Source organism: Scylla paramamosain, chromosome 13 (assembly GCF_035594125.1).
Source record: "Scylla paramamosain isolate STU-SP2022 chromosome 13, ASM3559412v1, whole genome shotgun sequence".
In the NCBI taxonomy this organism is placed as follows: Eukaryota; Metazoa; Arthropoda; class Malacostraca; order Decapoda; family Portunidae; genus Scylla; species Scylla paramamosain.
In genome coordinates, this window is record NC_087163.1 from 16,347,085 (window position 1) to 16,365,462 (window position 18,378).

At 43.3% G+C, this 18,378-nt stretch overlaps 1 protein-coding gene across 1 annotated transcript; it reads right to left on the reverse strand.

The window, feature by feature from the left end:
• Nucleotides 1–2,737: 2,737 nt before the first annotated feature.
• LOC135106200 (uncharacterized) lies at nucleotides 2,738–4,083 on the reverse strand. Its single transcript, XM_064014975.1, has 2 exons — nucleotides 3,962–4,083; nucleotides 2,738–3,929 (listed from the first exon to the last, which is right to left on the reverse strand). Exons 1-2 carry the CDS (start codon nucleotides 4,081–4,083, stop codon nucleotides 2,738–2,740), a joined length of 1,314 nt encoding a protein of 437 aa, XP_063871045.1.
• Between the last annotated feature and the right edge of the window lie 14,295 nt (nucleotides 4,084–18,378).

The window sequence follows — 18,378 nt, forward strand, 5'->3', positions numbered from 1 at the left end:
CGAGGTGATCACGACGTGGGCACGAGGTCATCGCGACGTGCACACGAGGTGTGGCCCAACCCGACGACTCGTTTTGAGGGGTCGCACAGGCATTTTAATTAATTACGAGGTTGTTGCCGATGTACTGTCACGATATGTCACGGGGTGTTGTGAGGATGCGTCCAATATTTGCAGCGCCTCCCAAGCGGTATATAAAGGGTGGGGAATGATGATCAAGTCACTCAAAGCTAGACTGGCAAGCAGGGAAGATGGAGGAAGAAAACTACAGACAAGAGGCTCAAGTACTGATGGCAGGAATCCTGATGGTGGCTGCTGCATTGCTGCTGCGAAGAAGACGTCTACAGCAACCTCCCGTGCCACCCCAGCCACGAGCAAGAAGACCCAGAACAATATGGTGCCGTGAATGGCTTACGAGACGATCGATGCATGGCGATTTTCACCACCTGCTGCAGGAGCTCAACCGAGAAGACACCAAGGGCTACAAGAACTTCCTCCGCATCAAACCTGAACTTTTCGGAGAGATGGTGGACCGGCTTACTCCAATCCTCGCCAAAAAAGCCACCAGAATGAGAGAGCCTCTGTCAGTGGGGTTAAAGTTGGCTGTCACCCTCCGATTCCTGGCATCCGGCGATTCATATACGAGTCTGCAATACAGCTTCAGGGTCTCCAAAACCGCCATCTGTAGATTCGTACCTAAAGTCTGCCAGGCCATAATTGACATATACAAACCTGAGGTGCTCAAGTGCCCAAGAACTCCAGAAGAATGGAATCAAGTTGCCGAAGGATTCTCAAAGAGGTGGAACTATCACAAGTGTGGAGGTGGTCTGGATGGCAAGCATGTTCGAGTGAAGAAGCCCTGGCATGCAGGATCACTGTTCTTCAATTACAAGAAGTTCCACAGCATTGTCCTCATGGCCGTCGCAGATGCAAACTACAAGTTCCTGTACGTCGACGTAGGTGCTGAAGGAAGTGCTGGTGATGGAGGAACTTGGTTCAAGTGCACCCTTCACGATGCCATCGCGCAGAAACGAGTGGGATTTCCAGAGCACAGCTTCCTGCCGAGTGACGACACGCCAATCCCATTCCACATTGTTGCTGATGATGCCTTCGCCCTCAAGACCTGCCTTATGAAACCTTACTCACATCAATCCCAGGTATACGAAGAAAAAATCTTCAGCTACAGGTTGTCTCGCGCCCGTCGTGTGGTGGAAAATGCTTTCGGTCTCCTGCAGTCACGATTTAGAGTCTTCGGCACTACCATGCTACAACGACCTGCAGTTGTCAAAATTGTCACCATGTGTGGGTGTGTGATGCACAACCTGATATTGGACCGCTACTCAAATTTTCATCCCCAAGAAGTCGACTGCGAAGATGGTGACCATAACGTGATTGATGGATCGTGGAGGAACATACCAAATCTGATGCAACGCCTCCAAACTCAACGGGGAACAAATCCAACGAGAGAAGCAAAGGCCGTCCGAGACTACCTGGCTTTGTACTATACATCAGAAGCAGGCGCAGTTCCCTGGCAAGAAAGGATGGTATATGCAAGAGGACGACCAGCAGACGAACAAAGGATGGAGCAATAATTAAATAAATAAATAATATATATATATATATATATATATATATATATATATATATATATATATATATATATATATATATATATATATATATATATATATATATATATATATATATATATATATATATATATATATATATATATATATATATATATATATATATATATATATATATATATATAAGCTGTGTTAATAAAATTAATGTTATCTGTGTATTTGATAATAAAGAAACCGATTAAGCTTCCTTGACTTTGAATTATACCCCAAAATATAAACTATATACATTATAGGAATATCATATTTGGGTGGGAGGGAATGGGAAAGGAAATAAGAGTAAAATAGAATATATGTTAAAAAAAATTTTAAATATGAATTTAATGTTTACAAAAATTATTAACTTATTAAGTAATAGGCAAATCTGGATAATTAAACACCTTCATTTATTAATTACATAAGACTTTGGTCTAAAATTGTTAAGATCGTCTGGTTATAAGATTAAAATTTTAGCAAAGAATTTTTCATATTTGCGACATTGAAATAAAATCTATACTTGATGGATATATCAAAGCTATAAAATGTTCATATATATATATATATATATATATATATATATATATATATATATATATATATATATATATATATATATATATATATATATATATATATATATATATATATATATATATATATTATGGGGACAGTACCTTTTCCATGTGTGATTCTCTGATTTAATTTTCCAAGTGTTTTACCTTTTACCAGTTATTATTTCAATACCTTATTTATATATTCAGTTATTATTTTCCAAGTTCTTTATTACCAACTCTTCATTATTCCCTTTTATCTGTTATCATTTCAAATCCTCAATTTTCAATCCATTTCTTAACTTCCCAAGTTTTAGTATATTTTTTTTCTCTTTTACCATTTATGTCCCAATTATTTATATTCAGTTTGTAGTTTATAATTTTTTTTTACTGGTAAAAGGAAACATTAAAAAAGTGTTTCTAATGTCTCCTTTTACCAGTTATTATTTTATATCCATACTTATATTATAAATGAAAAGGGAAAAAATATAGTTGTTTTTTTCATATTTATTTCATACATTTTAACATATTTTTATATGCAATACATTTTTATTTTGTTTACATTTACTCGTCGCTATCCTCCGCCTCGTAGCCCTTCGGCGTCTCGATCATGGGGAACATTATGGCCTTTTTCGCCGGCGATTTCGTCTTCTGGCCCTGGAGTTTGGTGGTCGTACTTGTGTGCTCCAGGGTCTTGACGGGGGACGGTGAACAGCCGAGTATAGATTCCCACTGTATTGGGGTGGGCACCTGCTGCTGCTGTGGCTGCTGAGGGAACTGTTGCTGTTCTGATTGTTGAGGCTGGTATTGTTGTTGAGGCTGTTGGTACTGTTGTTGTTGAGGCTGTTGGTACTGTTGTTGTTGGTATTGGGGCTGCGAGTAATGTGGCTGCTGGTACTGCGGCTGATGATAGACTGGAGGAGGAGGAGGAGGAGCAGGAGCAAGAGTAGGCGGTGCAGGAGGCTGCCACAGGTGCGATGGGCTCGCAACTCCTAGTGGCATGGGCACAGAATCCAGCAACCTCCTCGGGTCTTTAATAGCACTCCTGGCCATCACTGGTTCCTCCATGAGGCTGATCATGTACGCGATCTTGGAGAAGAGTACTCCATGATGCATGGGGGAAACCTTCTTCAGGCGAGTGTACATAAATTCAACAAACTGCCGGATGTCAGCGTCAGGTCCCTCGACTGGTGGTTTTCGTGTAGCTAGCAGCTGTGCACTCTGGAGTAGTTCTTGGATGGCACTGCTCTCCTGGGTAGATTTGGTGGATCGTGGGCTGTATAGTTCCTCCTCCTGCCGTTCCTTCTTCCTCTTCCTCCTGGCAATTGAGTGGGCCGATAGGACAGACTCATGGCTGGAGGAATCTTGATCGTCACCTTGTCTGCCGAAGTCATCACTAGGGTGCGTACTTTCGTGGGCGATGTGACCTGCCAGGAAGGCCCAAACCTCGACGATCTTCTGCTCCCTCTGCGTCCTCGGCCTGGCTGCTGATCCACTCTTGCTCTCCCTCTTCTCGATTTTCCCAAAATCTGTTCTCTTCTTGTCCACCACCTTCTTCACCTGCTGGTAAGAACAGTCCGAGAAAGTTTGGGCCAGGTCCTTCCAGAGGCTCTCCTTCCACGCCGGATTCAGCCACTTCTCGTTCCGCTTATCGTAGAGCTCTGGATGCAACTGGACGTAGTTTGCTATCTCCCTCAGTTGGTCGTCGTTGAAGGGGTAGTCCTGAACGTCTTTCTTGGATGGCCGAGTGCGTTTCCTGGAGAGCCCAGCAACAGGTTGTACCTTCACCACTTCACATCAGGAACGTCAGTGTCGTCAGGAACCTCAGGAGGAACATCACCAGTTTCTTCCTCCTGCAGACTCGGGGAAGACTCCTGCTGTGGTGCTTGCTGCTTGCCTTTCTTGGGCATCTTGGAAAGGTTGGCTGGAGATGGGAGGGTTCTTCTTCTGTCTGTGTTTGCGAGATAAGTGACCATGTGGCCCACGGGTGCTGTTTATATACCCCTTGGATCAGGTCACGTGAGAGGCAATTATACAGCTCGCCACCACCTCGCGCTAACTTCGTGCCCACCTCGGACTAACGTCGCGCCCACCTCGCACTAACCTCGTACCACCCCGCACCACACCTCGTGACACCTCGCGCCCAGGTAGCACGAGCTCGCACCACTGCGCGCCAGGCGCGACGTCGTGCCAATAGGCGCGAGGTGTCTCGAACAGGGTACGAGGTGTCACGAGGTGATGGCACGAGGTGGGGCCGACGTCGCCACTTCGTACCACGTCGGGAAAAAAAATGAAACTGTTTTAATTTTAACGCGACGTCGTGCCACCTGCCTCGACTTCCCCGACTTGGTGGCAAGAGGTCTGCACGAGCTGCCGCGCTGTTGGGCACGAGTTGGCGCGAATTGGGTGCGCACTCACCTCGTGCCACGTCGTGCCCAAAAAGTGCGCGTGTGCCAACCCGCCTTATTATGCGTAACAGCCTCCGGAACAACTTGACACGCCCTGTTCTTCACCTTTGCTATTATTCCATGTTATTTGAAAGTTAAACACTGCATGAAAAATTACCCCCTGTTGCAATTTTAGGGGCCATCCTTACAAATCTCATATGTCTACATATGGCACCAAAGCATATTTTCATTGATGGGGTGGAAGTCTCAAATTTTTTCTTCTAAAATGCCATCTGTGACGCTTTGACATGGTGCCTGATATAGATAGTAGTGTTCCTTTATTTTTTCTGGTGAGTAATATAGTAGGAATGGTAGCAGTAGTACTATTAACAGTAATATAGTAGTAGTAGTAGTAGTAGTAGTAGTAGTAGTAGTAATAGTAGTGGCAGCAGCAGCAGTAATGGCAGCAGTAATAATAATACCACTAGTAGTATTATTAGTACCAAGAGCAGTAGTAGCAGCAGCAGAAGTAGCAGTAGAAAACGTAGTAGTAGTAGCAGTAGTAGTAGTCGTATTATTATTATTATTATTATTATTATTATTATTATTATTATTATTATTATTATTATTATTATTATTAATAGTAGTAGTAGTAATAGTAGTAATAGTAGTAGTAGTAGTAAGCATTCCCTTCAGAGTTTGCTTCCTGTTGCACAGAACAACGACAGTAATTAAGTTTTCATTTTCTTTCTACCAATACAACAAATGCATTAGACACCTGCCGAAACGATAATTACTCCCAGTGAGGTCCAAAGCACTGTTCAAAGGGTGCTGTGAACTTATCATTAAACCCAGCTGTGACCTCACTGAACATTTCCCTTTGTGTCTCACAACACAAGGGGGCAGTCACAGCCTGCCCTCTAAAGACAACTCTCTTCCTCCACACAAAACTACAAGCACCTAATAACACACACACCCTTCACTCAAAAATTTTAAAATCATCATGGCGACTCCCACACCAGCCTCGGAGTCCCCATCTGGGGAGGGGACCATAAATGTCCCCAGGTCGGACTGCCTTTCTGTCGACGACCCTAAGTGTCTTGACCCCCCCTCAACTTTTTCTTCATTAACTTCTGCAACATTCGCGGTCTAAGATCTAATTTTTAATCTGTAGAACACCACCTCTCCTCTTCTAAACCTCATCTTCTTTTCCTCACTGAAACTCAGGTGTCTGAGGCAACTGACATTAGCCCCTTTTCTGTTCCCTCCTACTTTCTCTATCCTCATTTTCGATCCAAAGCTGGATGCTGCGTTTGTGTGCGCAATGACTTAACCTGCTCTCGTGCCCACGCTCTTGAATCTTCCGAGTTTTCTACCATCTGGCTACGACTACAGAGTCACTCTCATACTAAATTTATTTGTACTGTATACCTCTCACCTAACTCCTCTGACTGTGAAAAATGTTTTGACTGCTTAATTTCCAAAGTGGAGCACATTCTGACAATTTCCCTTTTGCAGAAATCTCCATTCCTGGAGACTTCAATGTTCACCACCAGCTTTGGCTTTTCTCTCCCTTCACTGACCATCCTGGTGAACTAGCCTACAACTTTGCAATCCTCCATGACCTAGAGCAATTGGTGCAACACCCTACTCGTATTCCTGACCGTCTTAGAGATACACCCAACATTCTTGACCTTTTCCTGACCTCTAATCCTTCTGCTTATGCTGTCATCCTTTTTTCTCCGTTGGGCTCCTCCGATCAAAATCTCATATCTTTATCTTGTGCTATCGCTCCAATCCCTCCTCAGGATCCACCTAAGCGAAGGTGCCTCTGGCGTTTTGCCTCTGCTAGTTGGGGGGACCTGAGGAGGTATTTCGTTGATTTTCCTTGGAATGACTACTGTTTCCGTGTCCGAGACCCGCCTTTGTGTGCTGAGTGCATAACAGAAGTGATAGTGTCTGGCATGGAGGCGTACATTCTTCACTCTTTTTCTCGTCCTAAACCTTCTAAACCTTGGTTTAACACAGCTTGTTCTCGTGCTATACATGATAGAGAGGTGACCCATAAAAGGTACTTAAACTTTCCATCACCAGAATCTCATGGACTTTATATTTCTGCCCGGAACCATGCCAAGTCTGTTCTCCAACGAGCCAAAAATTCCTTCATTAACAGAAAATGTCAAAACCTTTCAAGATCTAACTCCCCTCGTGACTTCTGGCATCTAGCCAAAAATATCTCCAATAACTTTACCTCTTCTTTCCCTCCTCTATTTCAACCAGATGGCACCACTGCTATCACATTTATTTCTAAAGGTGAACTCTTCGCTCAAACCTGTGCTAAAAACGCTACCTTGGACGATTCTGGGCTTGTTCCTCCCTCTCCTCCACCCTCTGACTACTTCATGCCAGCTATTGAAATTCTTCGCAATGATGTTTTCCATGCCCTCGCTGGCCTAAACCCTCGGAAGGCTTATGGAACCGATGGGGTCCCTCCTATTGTTCTCCGAAACTGTGCCTCCGTGCTTGCACCTTGCCTAGTCAAACTCTTTCAGCTCTGTCTGTCAACATCTACCTTTCCTTCTTGCTGGAAGTTTGCCTACATTCAACCTGTTCCTAAAAAGGGTGACCGTTCTAATCCCGCAAACTACCGTCCCATTGCTTTAATTTCCTGCCTATCTAAAGTTTTTTAATCTATCCTCAACAGGAAGATTCTTAAACATTTATCACTTCACAACCTTCTATCTGATCGCCAGTATGGGTTCCGTCAAGGCCGCTCTACTGGTTATCTTCTGGCTTTCCTTACTGAGTCTTGGTCATCCTCTTTTAGAGATTTTGGTGAAACTTTTGCTGTTGCCTTGGAGCTTTTGAGAGAGTCTGGCACAAAGTTTTGATTTCCAAACTACTCTCCTACGGTTTCTATCCTTCTCTCTGTAACTCCATCTCAAGTTTCCTTTCTGACCGTTCTATTGCTGCTGTGGTAGACGGCCACTTTTCTTCTCCTAAATCTATTAACAGTGGTGTTCCTCAGGGTTCTGTCCTGTCATCCACTCTCTTCTTATTATTCATTAATGATCTTCTAAACCAAACCTCTATACCTAACCTAACCTACGCTGATGATACCGCCCTGCACTTTTCCACGTCTTTTCAAAGACGTCCAACCCTTCAGGAGGTAAACATTTTACGCAGGGAAGGCACAGAACGCTTGACTTCTAATCTTTTTAAAATTTCTGATTGGGGATGATTGGGGCAAGCAAACTTGGTATTGTTCAATGCCTCAAAAACTCAATTCCTCCATCTATCAACTCGACACAACCTTCCAGACAACTATCCCCTCTTCTTCAATGACACTCAACTGCCCCCCTCTTTTACACTGAACATCCTCGGTCTGTCCTTTACTTATAATCTGAAATGAAAACTTCACATCTCATCTCTAGGTAAAACAGCTTCTATGAAGTTAGGCGTTCTGAGACGTCTCCGCCAGTTTTTCTAACCCCCCCCTGCTGCTAACTCTGTACAAGGGCCTTATCCGTCCATGTATGGAGTATGCTTCACATGTCCGGGGGGGGGGGTTCCACTCACACTGCTCTTCTAGACAGGGTGGAATCAAAAGCTTTTCGTCTCATCAACTTCTCTCCTCTAACTGACTGTCTTCAGCTTCTCTCTCACCGCCGCAATGTTGCATATCTAGCTGTCTTCTGCCGCTATTTTCATGCTAACTGCTCTTCTGATCTTGCTAACTGCATTCCTCCCCTCCTCCCGCGGCCTCGCTTCACAATATTTTCTTCTTTCTCTCACCCCTATTCTGTCCACCTCTCTAACGCAAGAGTTAACCAGTATTTTCAATCATTCATCTCTTTCTCTGGTAAACTCTGGAACTCCCTGCCTGTTTCTGTATTTCCACCTTCCTATGACTTGAATTCCTTCAAGAGGGAGGTTTCAAGACACTTATTCATCAATTTTTGACCACTGCTTTGACCCTTTTATGGGACTGGCATTTCAATGGGCATATTTTTTTATTGGATTTTTGTTGCCCTTGGCCAGTGTCCTTCCTACATAAAAAAATAAAAAAAATAATGATGGAATGCGAGTTACGTGTGCGTGTGTGTGTATGTGTGTGTGTGTGTGTGTGTGTGTGTGTGTGTGTGTGTGTGTGTGTGTGTGTGTGTGTGTGTGTGTGTGTGTGTGTGTGTGTCATAGTGATCCAACATTTTCTCCCTGTCAGAGGCATTGATGGGTGTTCTCACTCTCTCTCTCTCTCTCTCTCTCTCTCTCTCTCTCTCTCTCTCTCTCTCTCTCTCTCTCTCTCTCTCTCTCTCTCTCTCTCTCTCTCTCTCTCTCTCTCTCTCTCTCTCTCTCTCTCTCGTTTGCTTCCTTAGACGATAACAAGTTCTCGTTTATAGAGAATGTAAGATTTTGTTCGGGTTATGTTTTTTTGGCAAATAATATTATTTTGTGTGCACTTTAATGTCTCTCATCGGCTGCGATATTGGCATGCTGCTCAAGAGGAACATCATGCAAAACAAAAACAAAACAAAAAAAAAATTGTTCGTGCACGGAATATTTTTATGTGTTTATTTATTTACTTACTTTATTTTATTTTATTATTACTTATTTTTCTTTTCTTAAGGGAGGAAGACCAAGCAAGGTGAAAGCACGGGGGCACAGTTTCGGAGAACAGTAGGAGAAATCCTATAAGGTCCATAAGCCTTCCGAGGGTTGAGGCTAATGAAGGCATGGAAAAATCACTGCGAAAGATCTTAATGGGTAGCATGAAGTAGTCGGAGGGTGGAGGAAAGGGAGGATGTTGAGCCTCGGCTCATCTTCCTTGATGTACAGCGCTTCTAGGATAGCAAGGCGCTTTTAGTCGTACCAGGCCGTGATTTCTGTGTTCTCTTCTAATATTTTTCCTATTTCTTTGGGGTGCCTGACGTGAGATGATAGTAGAGGCGTCTGGACAGCTTCATTGTAATCATGCCTACATGAGTGGAGGGAAGGGCTTCACAGTTACCTTTTTTACAGGTGAACCTGTAGACGTCATGTGATAACTGAAGTTATCCTTTCTTGTCGCTGGGCTTGTTTTATTGTTTTTACAGTAGATGACCGAGTTCGTTCAGATGTTTTTCAGGGTCAGTTCATGTGAAGTTCTTCAATATTTGCTTTAGAACTCTTCTTCTTTGTAGACGCTGGTGTACTGCGCTCTGTAAAATGTCAATGCGATGGTTTCTTTCCTCCTCATAGGTCCTCCTCCCTGGTGACAGCGATCCATAATTCTCTTTGTTTGGTGTCTATGTCTCTTTTGTAGAAGCAGTTGTTTAGTAGTACTTGTGTAGAGAGTTCTGTTACTTGATGGATTTGCTTCCAGGTACTGCAGTGAGTGAGTGCCCTTCGAATATACACTGCGATAGTAGAATCCTTGTATCGTTGGGGGCACTCGCTGTTCCTGATCAGGCAGTGGCCAGGGTTTGTGGGTTCCACGTAAACGTTGGTGTTGAAGTTTTTTTTATCTTTTCTTATCAGGATGTCCAGGAATGGTATTGCTCCGTTGACCCGGTGTTCGATGGTGAAGTTTAGTCCCGGGGTTTCTTGCAGGCACCATCTTAGTTGTTCTATATATTTTATTTTCTTCGTGTTTTTTATTTATTATATTTTTTTTCATGAAAATGTCGTCGATGTATCTGGTTTCTTAATTTTCTTGAAGACTGTTTCTTCCACAGACCACATAAATAAGTTTGCTAGTAGTACTCCGAGTGGACAACCTGTAGCAACAGCATCAATTTGTCTATACTCGTGGTGGGATGCTTCACCCGGTCCTGCATTCCATTTTCTGGTCCCCTGGGACTTGATGTCCCATCTTAGCATCTTAGTTGTTCTATTTATTTTCTTCGTGTTTTTTTTTTTTTTTTATGAAAATGTCACCGATGTATCTGGTTTCTTAATTTTCTTGAAGACTCTCTCTTCCACAGACCACATCAAAAAGTTTGCTAATAGTACTCCGAGTGGAGACCATATAGTAACACCTTCAGTTTGTATATACTCGTGGTGGGAGGCTTCGCCCGGACCTGCATTCCATTTTCCGGTCCCCTGGGACCTGACGTCAAGCCTCTAGCCGCTCGCCTATCACCACATAAGAATGAGGTCAACCCTCATCGCTTTGTCTTTAGGACGCCAGCTCTGGCTATGACCTGAACCGGACCAGCAACCACCCCAACATCAGAAGTCCTTGTCCGCCTTACTTTGGTGGTGGACATTTGGGTCCCTGGTGACTTCACTTAATTATCAATTGTACAGTTTTATTTTATTAATATATCTGCAACTGCTTTTACCAAAAGTTTATCTGTATTCTGACCACCTACCTACACAATACTAGACAAAGCTCATATATATTTCCTAGTATGAGGAGGCAGTAGACACGAGCCGAAACGATAATTACTCCCAGCAAGGTCTAAAGCACTGTTCAGGGGATACTGTGAACTTATCATTAAACCCAGCTGTGACCTCACTGAACGTTTTTCTTCGTGTTTCACAACACAAAGGGGCAGTCACAGCCTGCCCTCTAAAGACAACTCTCTTCCTCCACACAAAACTACAAGCACCTAATAACACACACACCCTTCACTCAAAAATTTTAAAATCATCATGGCGACTCCCACACCAGCCTCATAGTCCCCATCTGAGGAGGGGACCATAAATGTCCCCAGGTCGGACTGCCTTTCTGTCGAAGACCCTAAGTGTCTTGACACCCCCCTCAACTTTTTCTTCATTAACTTCTGCAACATTCGCGGTTTAAGATCTAATTTTCAATCTGTAGAGCACCACCTCTCCTGTTCTAAACCTCATCTTATTTTCCTCACCGAAACTCAGATGTCTGAGGCAACTGACAGTAGCCCCTTTTCTGTTCCCTCCTACTTTCTCTATCTTCATTTTCGATCCAAAGCTCAATGCTGCGTTTGTGTGCGCAATGACTTAACCTGCTCTCGTGCCCACACTCTTGAATCTTCCAAGTTTTCCACCATCTGGCTACGACTGCAGAGTCACTCTCAAACTAAATTTATCTGTGTTGTATACCTCTCACCTAACTCCTCTGACTATGAAAAATGTTTTGACTGCTTAACTTTCAAAGTGGAGCACATTCTGACCCTTTTTCCCTTTGGCAGAGATCTCCATTCTTGCAGACTTCAATGTTCACCACCAGATTTGGCTTTCCTCTCCCTTTACTGACCATCCTGGTGAACTAGCCTACAACTTTGCTATCCTCCACGATCTAGAGCAATTGGTGCAACACCCTACTCGTATTCCTGACCGTCTTGGAGATACGCCCAACATTCTTGACCTTTTCCTGACCTATAATCCTTCTGCTTATACTGCCACCCTTTCTTTTCCATTGGGCTCCTTCGATCACAATCTCATATATTTATCTTGTCCTATCGCTCCAATCTCTCCTCAGGATTCCCCTAAGCGAAGGTGCCTCTGGCGTTTTGCCTCTGCTAGTTGGAGGAACCTGAGAATTTATTTTGCTGATTTTCCTAGAAATGACTACTGCTTCCGTGTTAGAGACCCGTCTTTGTGTGCTGAACGCATAACAGAGGTGATAGTGTCTGGCATGGAGGCGTACATTCCTCACTCTTTTTCTCGTTCTAAACCTTCTAAACCTTGGTTAAACACAACTTGTTCTCGTGTAATACATGATAGAGGCCCTTGTACAGAGTTAGCAGCTGGGGGGATGAGAAAAACTGGCGGAGACGTCTCAGAACACCTAACTTCATATAAGCTGTTTTACCTAGAGATGAGAAGTGAAGTTTCCAGTTCAGATTATAAGTAAAGGACAGACCGAGGATGTTCAGTGTAGAGGAGGGGGACAGTTCAGTGTCATTGAAGAAGAGGGGATAGTTGTCTGAAAAGTTGTGTCGAGTTGATAGATGGAGGAATTGAGTTTTTGAGGCATTGAACAATACCAAGTTAAATCTGCCGAAATCAGAAATTTTAGAAAAATCAGAAGTCAAGCGTTATGTGGCTTCCCTACGCGAAATGTTTACTTCCTGAACGGTTGGACGTCTATGAAAAGACGTGGAAAAGTGCAGGGTGGTATCATCAGCGTAGAAGTGGATAGGACAAGAAGTTTGGTTTAGAAGATCATTAATGAATAATAAGAAGAGAGTGGGTGACAGGATAGAACCCTGAGAAACACCACTGTTAATAGATTTAGGAGAAGAACAGTGACCGTCTACCACAACAGCAATAGAACGGTCAGAAAGGAAACTTGAGATGAAGTTTCAGAGAGAAGGATAGAAGCAGTAGGAGGGTAGTTTGGAAATCAAAGCTTTGTGCAAGACTCTATCAAAAGCTTTTGATATGTCCAAGGTAACAGCAAAAGTTTCACCAAAATCTCTAAAAGAGGATGATCAAGACTCAGTAAGGAAAACCAGAAGATCACCAGTAAAGCGACCTTGACGGAACCCGTACTGGTGATCAGATAGAAGGTTGTGAAGTGATAAATGTTTAAGAATCTTCTTGTTGAAGATCGTTTCAAAAACTTTAGATAGGCAGGAAATTAAATCAATAGGACGGTAGTTTGAGGAATTAGAACAGTCACCCTTTTTAGAAACAGGTTGAATGTAGGCAAACTTCCAGCAAGAAGGAAAGGTAGATTTTGACAGACAGAGCTGAAAGAGTTTGACTAGGCAAGGTGCAAGCACGGAGGCACAGTTTCGGAGAACAATAGGAGGTACCCCATCAGGTCCATAAGCCTTCCGAAGGTTTAGGCAAGCAAGGCCATGAAAAACATCATTGCGAAGAATTTTAATACGTGGCATGAAGTAGTCGGAGGATGGAGGAGAGGGAGGAACAAGCCCAGGATCGTTCAAGGAAGAGTTTTTAGCAAAGGTTTGAGTGAAGAGTTCAGCTTTAGAAATAGATGGGATAGCAGTGGTGCCATCTGGTTGAAATAAAAGAGGGAAAGAAGAAGAAGTTTTTGGCTAGTTGGAGAACAGACTTGGCATGGTTCCGGGCAGAAATATAAAGTGCATGAGATTCTGGTGATGGAAGGCTTAAGTACCTTTTGTGTGCCACCTCTCTATCATGTATAGCACGAGAACAAGCTGTGTTAAAGAAAGTTTTAAAAGGTTTAGGACGAGAAAAAGGGTGAGGAATGTACGCCTCCATGTCAGACACTATCACCTCTGTTATGCGCTCAGCACACAAAGACGGGTCTCTGACACAGAAGCAGTAATCATTCCAAGGAAAATCAGCAAAATACCTCCTCAGGTCCCCCCAACTAGCAGAGGCAAAACGCCAGAGGCACCTTCGTTTAGGTGGATCCTGAGGAGGGACTGGAGCGATAGGACAAGATACAGATATGAGATTGTGATCGGAGGAGCTCAACGGAGAAGAAAGGGTGACAGCATAAGCAGAAGGATTAGAGGTCAGGAAAAGGTCAAGAATGTTGGGTGTATCTCTAAGACGGTCAGGAATACGAGTAGGGTGTTGTACCAATTGCTCTAGGTCATGGAGGATAGCAAAGTTGTAGGCTAGTTCACCAGGATGGTCAGTGAAGGGAGAGGAAAGCCAAAGCTGGTGGTGAACATTGAAGTCTCTAAGAATGGAGATCTCTGCAAAAGGAAAGAGGGTCAGAATGTGCTCCACTTTGGAAGTCTGGGGGTGTTCCACTCATGCTCATACAGCTCTTCTAGACAGGGTGGAATCAAAAGCTTTTCGTCTCATCAACTCTTCTCCTCTAACTGTCTTCAGCCTCTCTCTCACCGCCGCCATGTTGCATATCTAGCTGTCTTGTACCGCTATTTTCATGCTGACTGTTCTTCTGATCTTGCTAACTGCATGCCTTCCCTCCTCCCGTGGCCTCGCTGCAAAAGACTCTTTTTTCTCTCATCTCCTATTCTGTCCACCTCTCTAACGCAAGAGTTAACTAGTATTCTCAATCATTCATCCCTTTCTGTGGTAAACTCTGGAACTGCGTACCTGCTTCAGTATTTCCACCTTCCTATGACTTGAATTCCTTCAAGAGGGGTTTCAAGACACTTATTCATCAATTTATGACTACTGCTTTGACCCTTTTATGGTGACTGGCATTTCAGTGGGCATTTTTTTTTATTGGATTTTTTTTGCCCTTTGCCAGTGTCCTTCCTACATAGAAAAAAAAAAAAGATACTTTTCTCCGCTGGGGTAGATGAACTCTTGAGTACAGCATTCGCGGAGATCGCAGACCGTTTTCTCAGGGATGTCAAGGGTAGGGATGTTGCCGTAGTAGCATACACGATCATTTATGTAGATGATGATTCGCTGAATCTGGACGCTCGTGAGGGACTTGACATCTAGTCATCCAATGGTCCCTCATAACTTAATGTTTTTTTAGGATATCCAGGGAGTCCGTGGTTGAATTCAGGCTGTAGGTGGCTAGTACCTAACTAGGGGGTCAGTATGGAGCAGAGCTTCTTAGTGATGTCGTAAGTAGGAGTGGGTATCTACAAGATAATAGTTTTTTTTTTTTTTTTTGTTTCCTGGTTTGTGTGTATCTACACTGCTATATCAGTAGCCCATGCCATACACTCCGATGAGTTTCTTAAACTTGATGGTGTTTTTTTTTTTTTTTTTTTTGACGTTACAGGTGAAGATGAGTTTGTTGCGTTTTTTTTTTTCTTCAGAGCTTCCGTCTGGTATTTTGTTGACTTTGCAAACTTTGTGTCATCCTTCGGGATGTCGTTGATCTTGTCTATGTAGTCTGAAGTATTCATGAGGACGGAGGTTGTCGCTTTATCTGCTTTCCGTGTTGTTATGTTGCAGCCCTCCTTTATTTGCTTGGCTGCCTTTTTTCTTGATGATCTTGGATTATTTTGAAGTTTCTTCTCATCTTTGCTGCTTCTACAACTATTTCTTGCTTGAAGGTGAGCTTGATAACAATGTGGCTTCTTCTGGCTAAGCTTTCTATATTTCCTGTCTTGACAACAAGTGCCTTGTCATCCTAAAAGGGCTGTACATCATATATATATATATATATATATATATATATATATATATATATATATATATATATATATATATATATATATATATATATATATGAATATGATGTACAGCCCTTTTAGGATGACAAGGCACTTGTTGTCAAGGTTCTGCCCCTCTCACAACTGCCATTAACTTGGGTCAGCCCCCCTAAACTACCACCTTCGTAGCCTAGTGCAGGGCTCAAAATCACCTATATAGGGCACTTCTGGTCTCCTGTGGTGGTTAAACAAATGATGTCACCCCTCTGTCTTTACCTGAGCGTGGAGTAAAGAATAACAAACCCCCATCAGACACCGAGCACACTTCGCTTGCTGAGAAAAAAATCCTACAACCACGTCCTATATGGGGTCACAGCTAAAGCAAAGGACAAACAACTATGAGATTATAATGTTCTATGAGCTACCGCCATTTAGAGACAAAAGCACCCACGCTCACAATATTACCTCCTCCATCAGGACAGAAACATTTACAGCCTCCCAGAAGACAATACCACACAGACACGGTAAAACCCGAGGAGGAAGTAAACTTTACTGTACGGCAGAGAATCTCTATATCCTCTGGTTTCAAAGCTCTCAGCAAAACTTTGGATCCCAATAACATTTAACAACACAAAATACTACATATACAAGAACACGCAGCCAACAGACAAAAGTATGAGCCAGCCAATCGCTCTCTGATATGCCAAAGCACTCGGCCCAGAGCCAAGGAGTAGGTGTGAAAAGATAGTTATCCAGATTAAAGGTGCTTAACAGCAGGCAGGCTCCTGGAGACTCATATTTTACCTACATTAGCAGGGGCTTACTGCTTTAAATACGTAAATAATATCTTATCAAACAAAAACCCTCTAAAGTTTATATCCACCTTAGTCTACTTGTCTTGCTCTGCTTCAAACTTGCATGGCTTCTCCCTGGCCTTTCTGAACACCAACTGATCAAAGGGACAGTAAGAGATGCAGGCTTGTCCCACGCTCTGCTATGAGGTGTGGTAAGTCATATGACAAAGGAGAAGGGGGTGGAATGGGGAAGGGAGGGGGTAGGGTGTTGGTGGCAGCCCGCCATCCACCGACGCTGCACAAAATCACAACAAAACGTTTATGTTTAAAAAATTCTAGTTTATCTGGGGAGCTGGGTCAAAACAGATTATATACAGACTGCTGCAGTCTCAGCCCTCAAAAAGAAAGGGGGTTAGGTAAATTAAATGGGGAAGATTAACTTTAGATTTACATAAAACTTAGAGTAAGTCTGGGAGTCTTTGAACTCGACGTGACCACAACTCGTCCGTGTCCCGCGTTCCCTCTCCTTTCTCTCTCTCTCTCTCTCTCTCTCTCTCTCTCTCTCTCTCTCTCTCCTATTTGGGCAGCCTATAATACGCCCTCTCCCCACAGATTTTTTTTTTTGTAAGTTGCATGCAAGCTTACGAAATTCTTAGCACAGACAACAAATTCAAGGCTCTACACATGACTACTCGCACCAAGGTGTCAGAGCAATTTACCTGAAATTCAAAGGGGGCGCATACAAATTACAAAAACAGAATGCTACAGCACAGTCATCTTAATTACAAGAAACAACAGGGCTCCAACTTGGTCCTTCATACTTAAACGTTGTTTTCTCCTACTCCCACTAGATCTGTCTCTGTGTCTCATCCAGAACCTGTGATCTTGGCTACACTGGGGTGAGGTTTTAGTCCTACAGGGAGTCGTATTTTGGTCACCCTTCGTCCAGCAGCTACGGCTGCTTCTGGTTGTCCTGTGACTATCATCTTCTCTTTCCTCTACCTTAACTACTTCTCCATCTACTCTCATCTCTTCTGTTCTCTCTACTACACAGCCTACTCTTTTTTTCTGTACTTTCTCCCCCACATTATACAAACACTAGAATCATCAAGTAACGACATCCCTACAACCTTGCCACATTCAATTCGCCCACAAGGGGTCGTAGCCTCCTGGTGCAACATCACGGCACTGGCCAAACGAATCTCCCCCATCAGGCTATCAAGCAAGTCTAACTCACTTCAACTCTCCCCACTGGAGAACACACTACTCTCATCTGCGGGCCTTCACTAGCCACACGTTCATACCAACTTGCCCGCTCCTGGGACCGAATGCTCAAAAATCTTAAGAGCCCTTTAAGTGCTAAAGATCCCTTAGCCCCCTTAAGAGCGATGCTCAAAGCGTAAGGTCCCTTACGATCACCGCCAAAGTTCCCTTTAGTAAAGATTGCTGAGGTACCACCCTTAAACTGAAGGTTGCTAAGTCTGTTTACCCTATTAATCGGCATTATCGGTGTTTTTAGTATGAGACATGGAACTTTACATAAAATGCGCTATATCTCCTAAATAAGTAAAGACAGAAGGCTTCCCTGGGAACTGGATGGAGTTCCTTGTGACGGTTCCACATCTCACTGTTTGGAGCATTTCTAGCCCCATTTTATCTTGTCAAAAATCAATAATAAGTTTACCTTATGTAGGGCCCGAGGGTGGAGGGGAAAAGCACTGGTTAGAGGGTTCAGAATGTTAAATTAGTTTATCTTATGGAGGGTCCAGAGGGGGCGAAGCCTTATCGTTTAGGCTACAAAATGTAACCATTTTATCGTCAAAAATTGATAATAAGTTTACCTTATGTAGGGCCCGAGGGTGGAGGGGAGAAAGACTGGTTAAAAGGTTCAGAATGTTAAATTAGTTTATCTTATGGATCTTATCGTTTAGGTTACAAAATGTTAGGTTAGGTTATTTTACCATATGAGGGTGTCCAGGAGGGAGTCCTTCCCCAGTTCGGAGGTTACAAAATATTAGGTTAGTGTATCT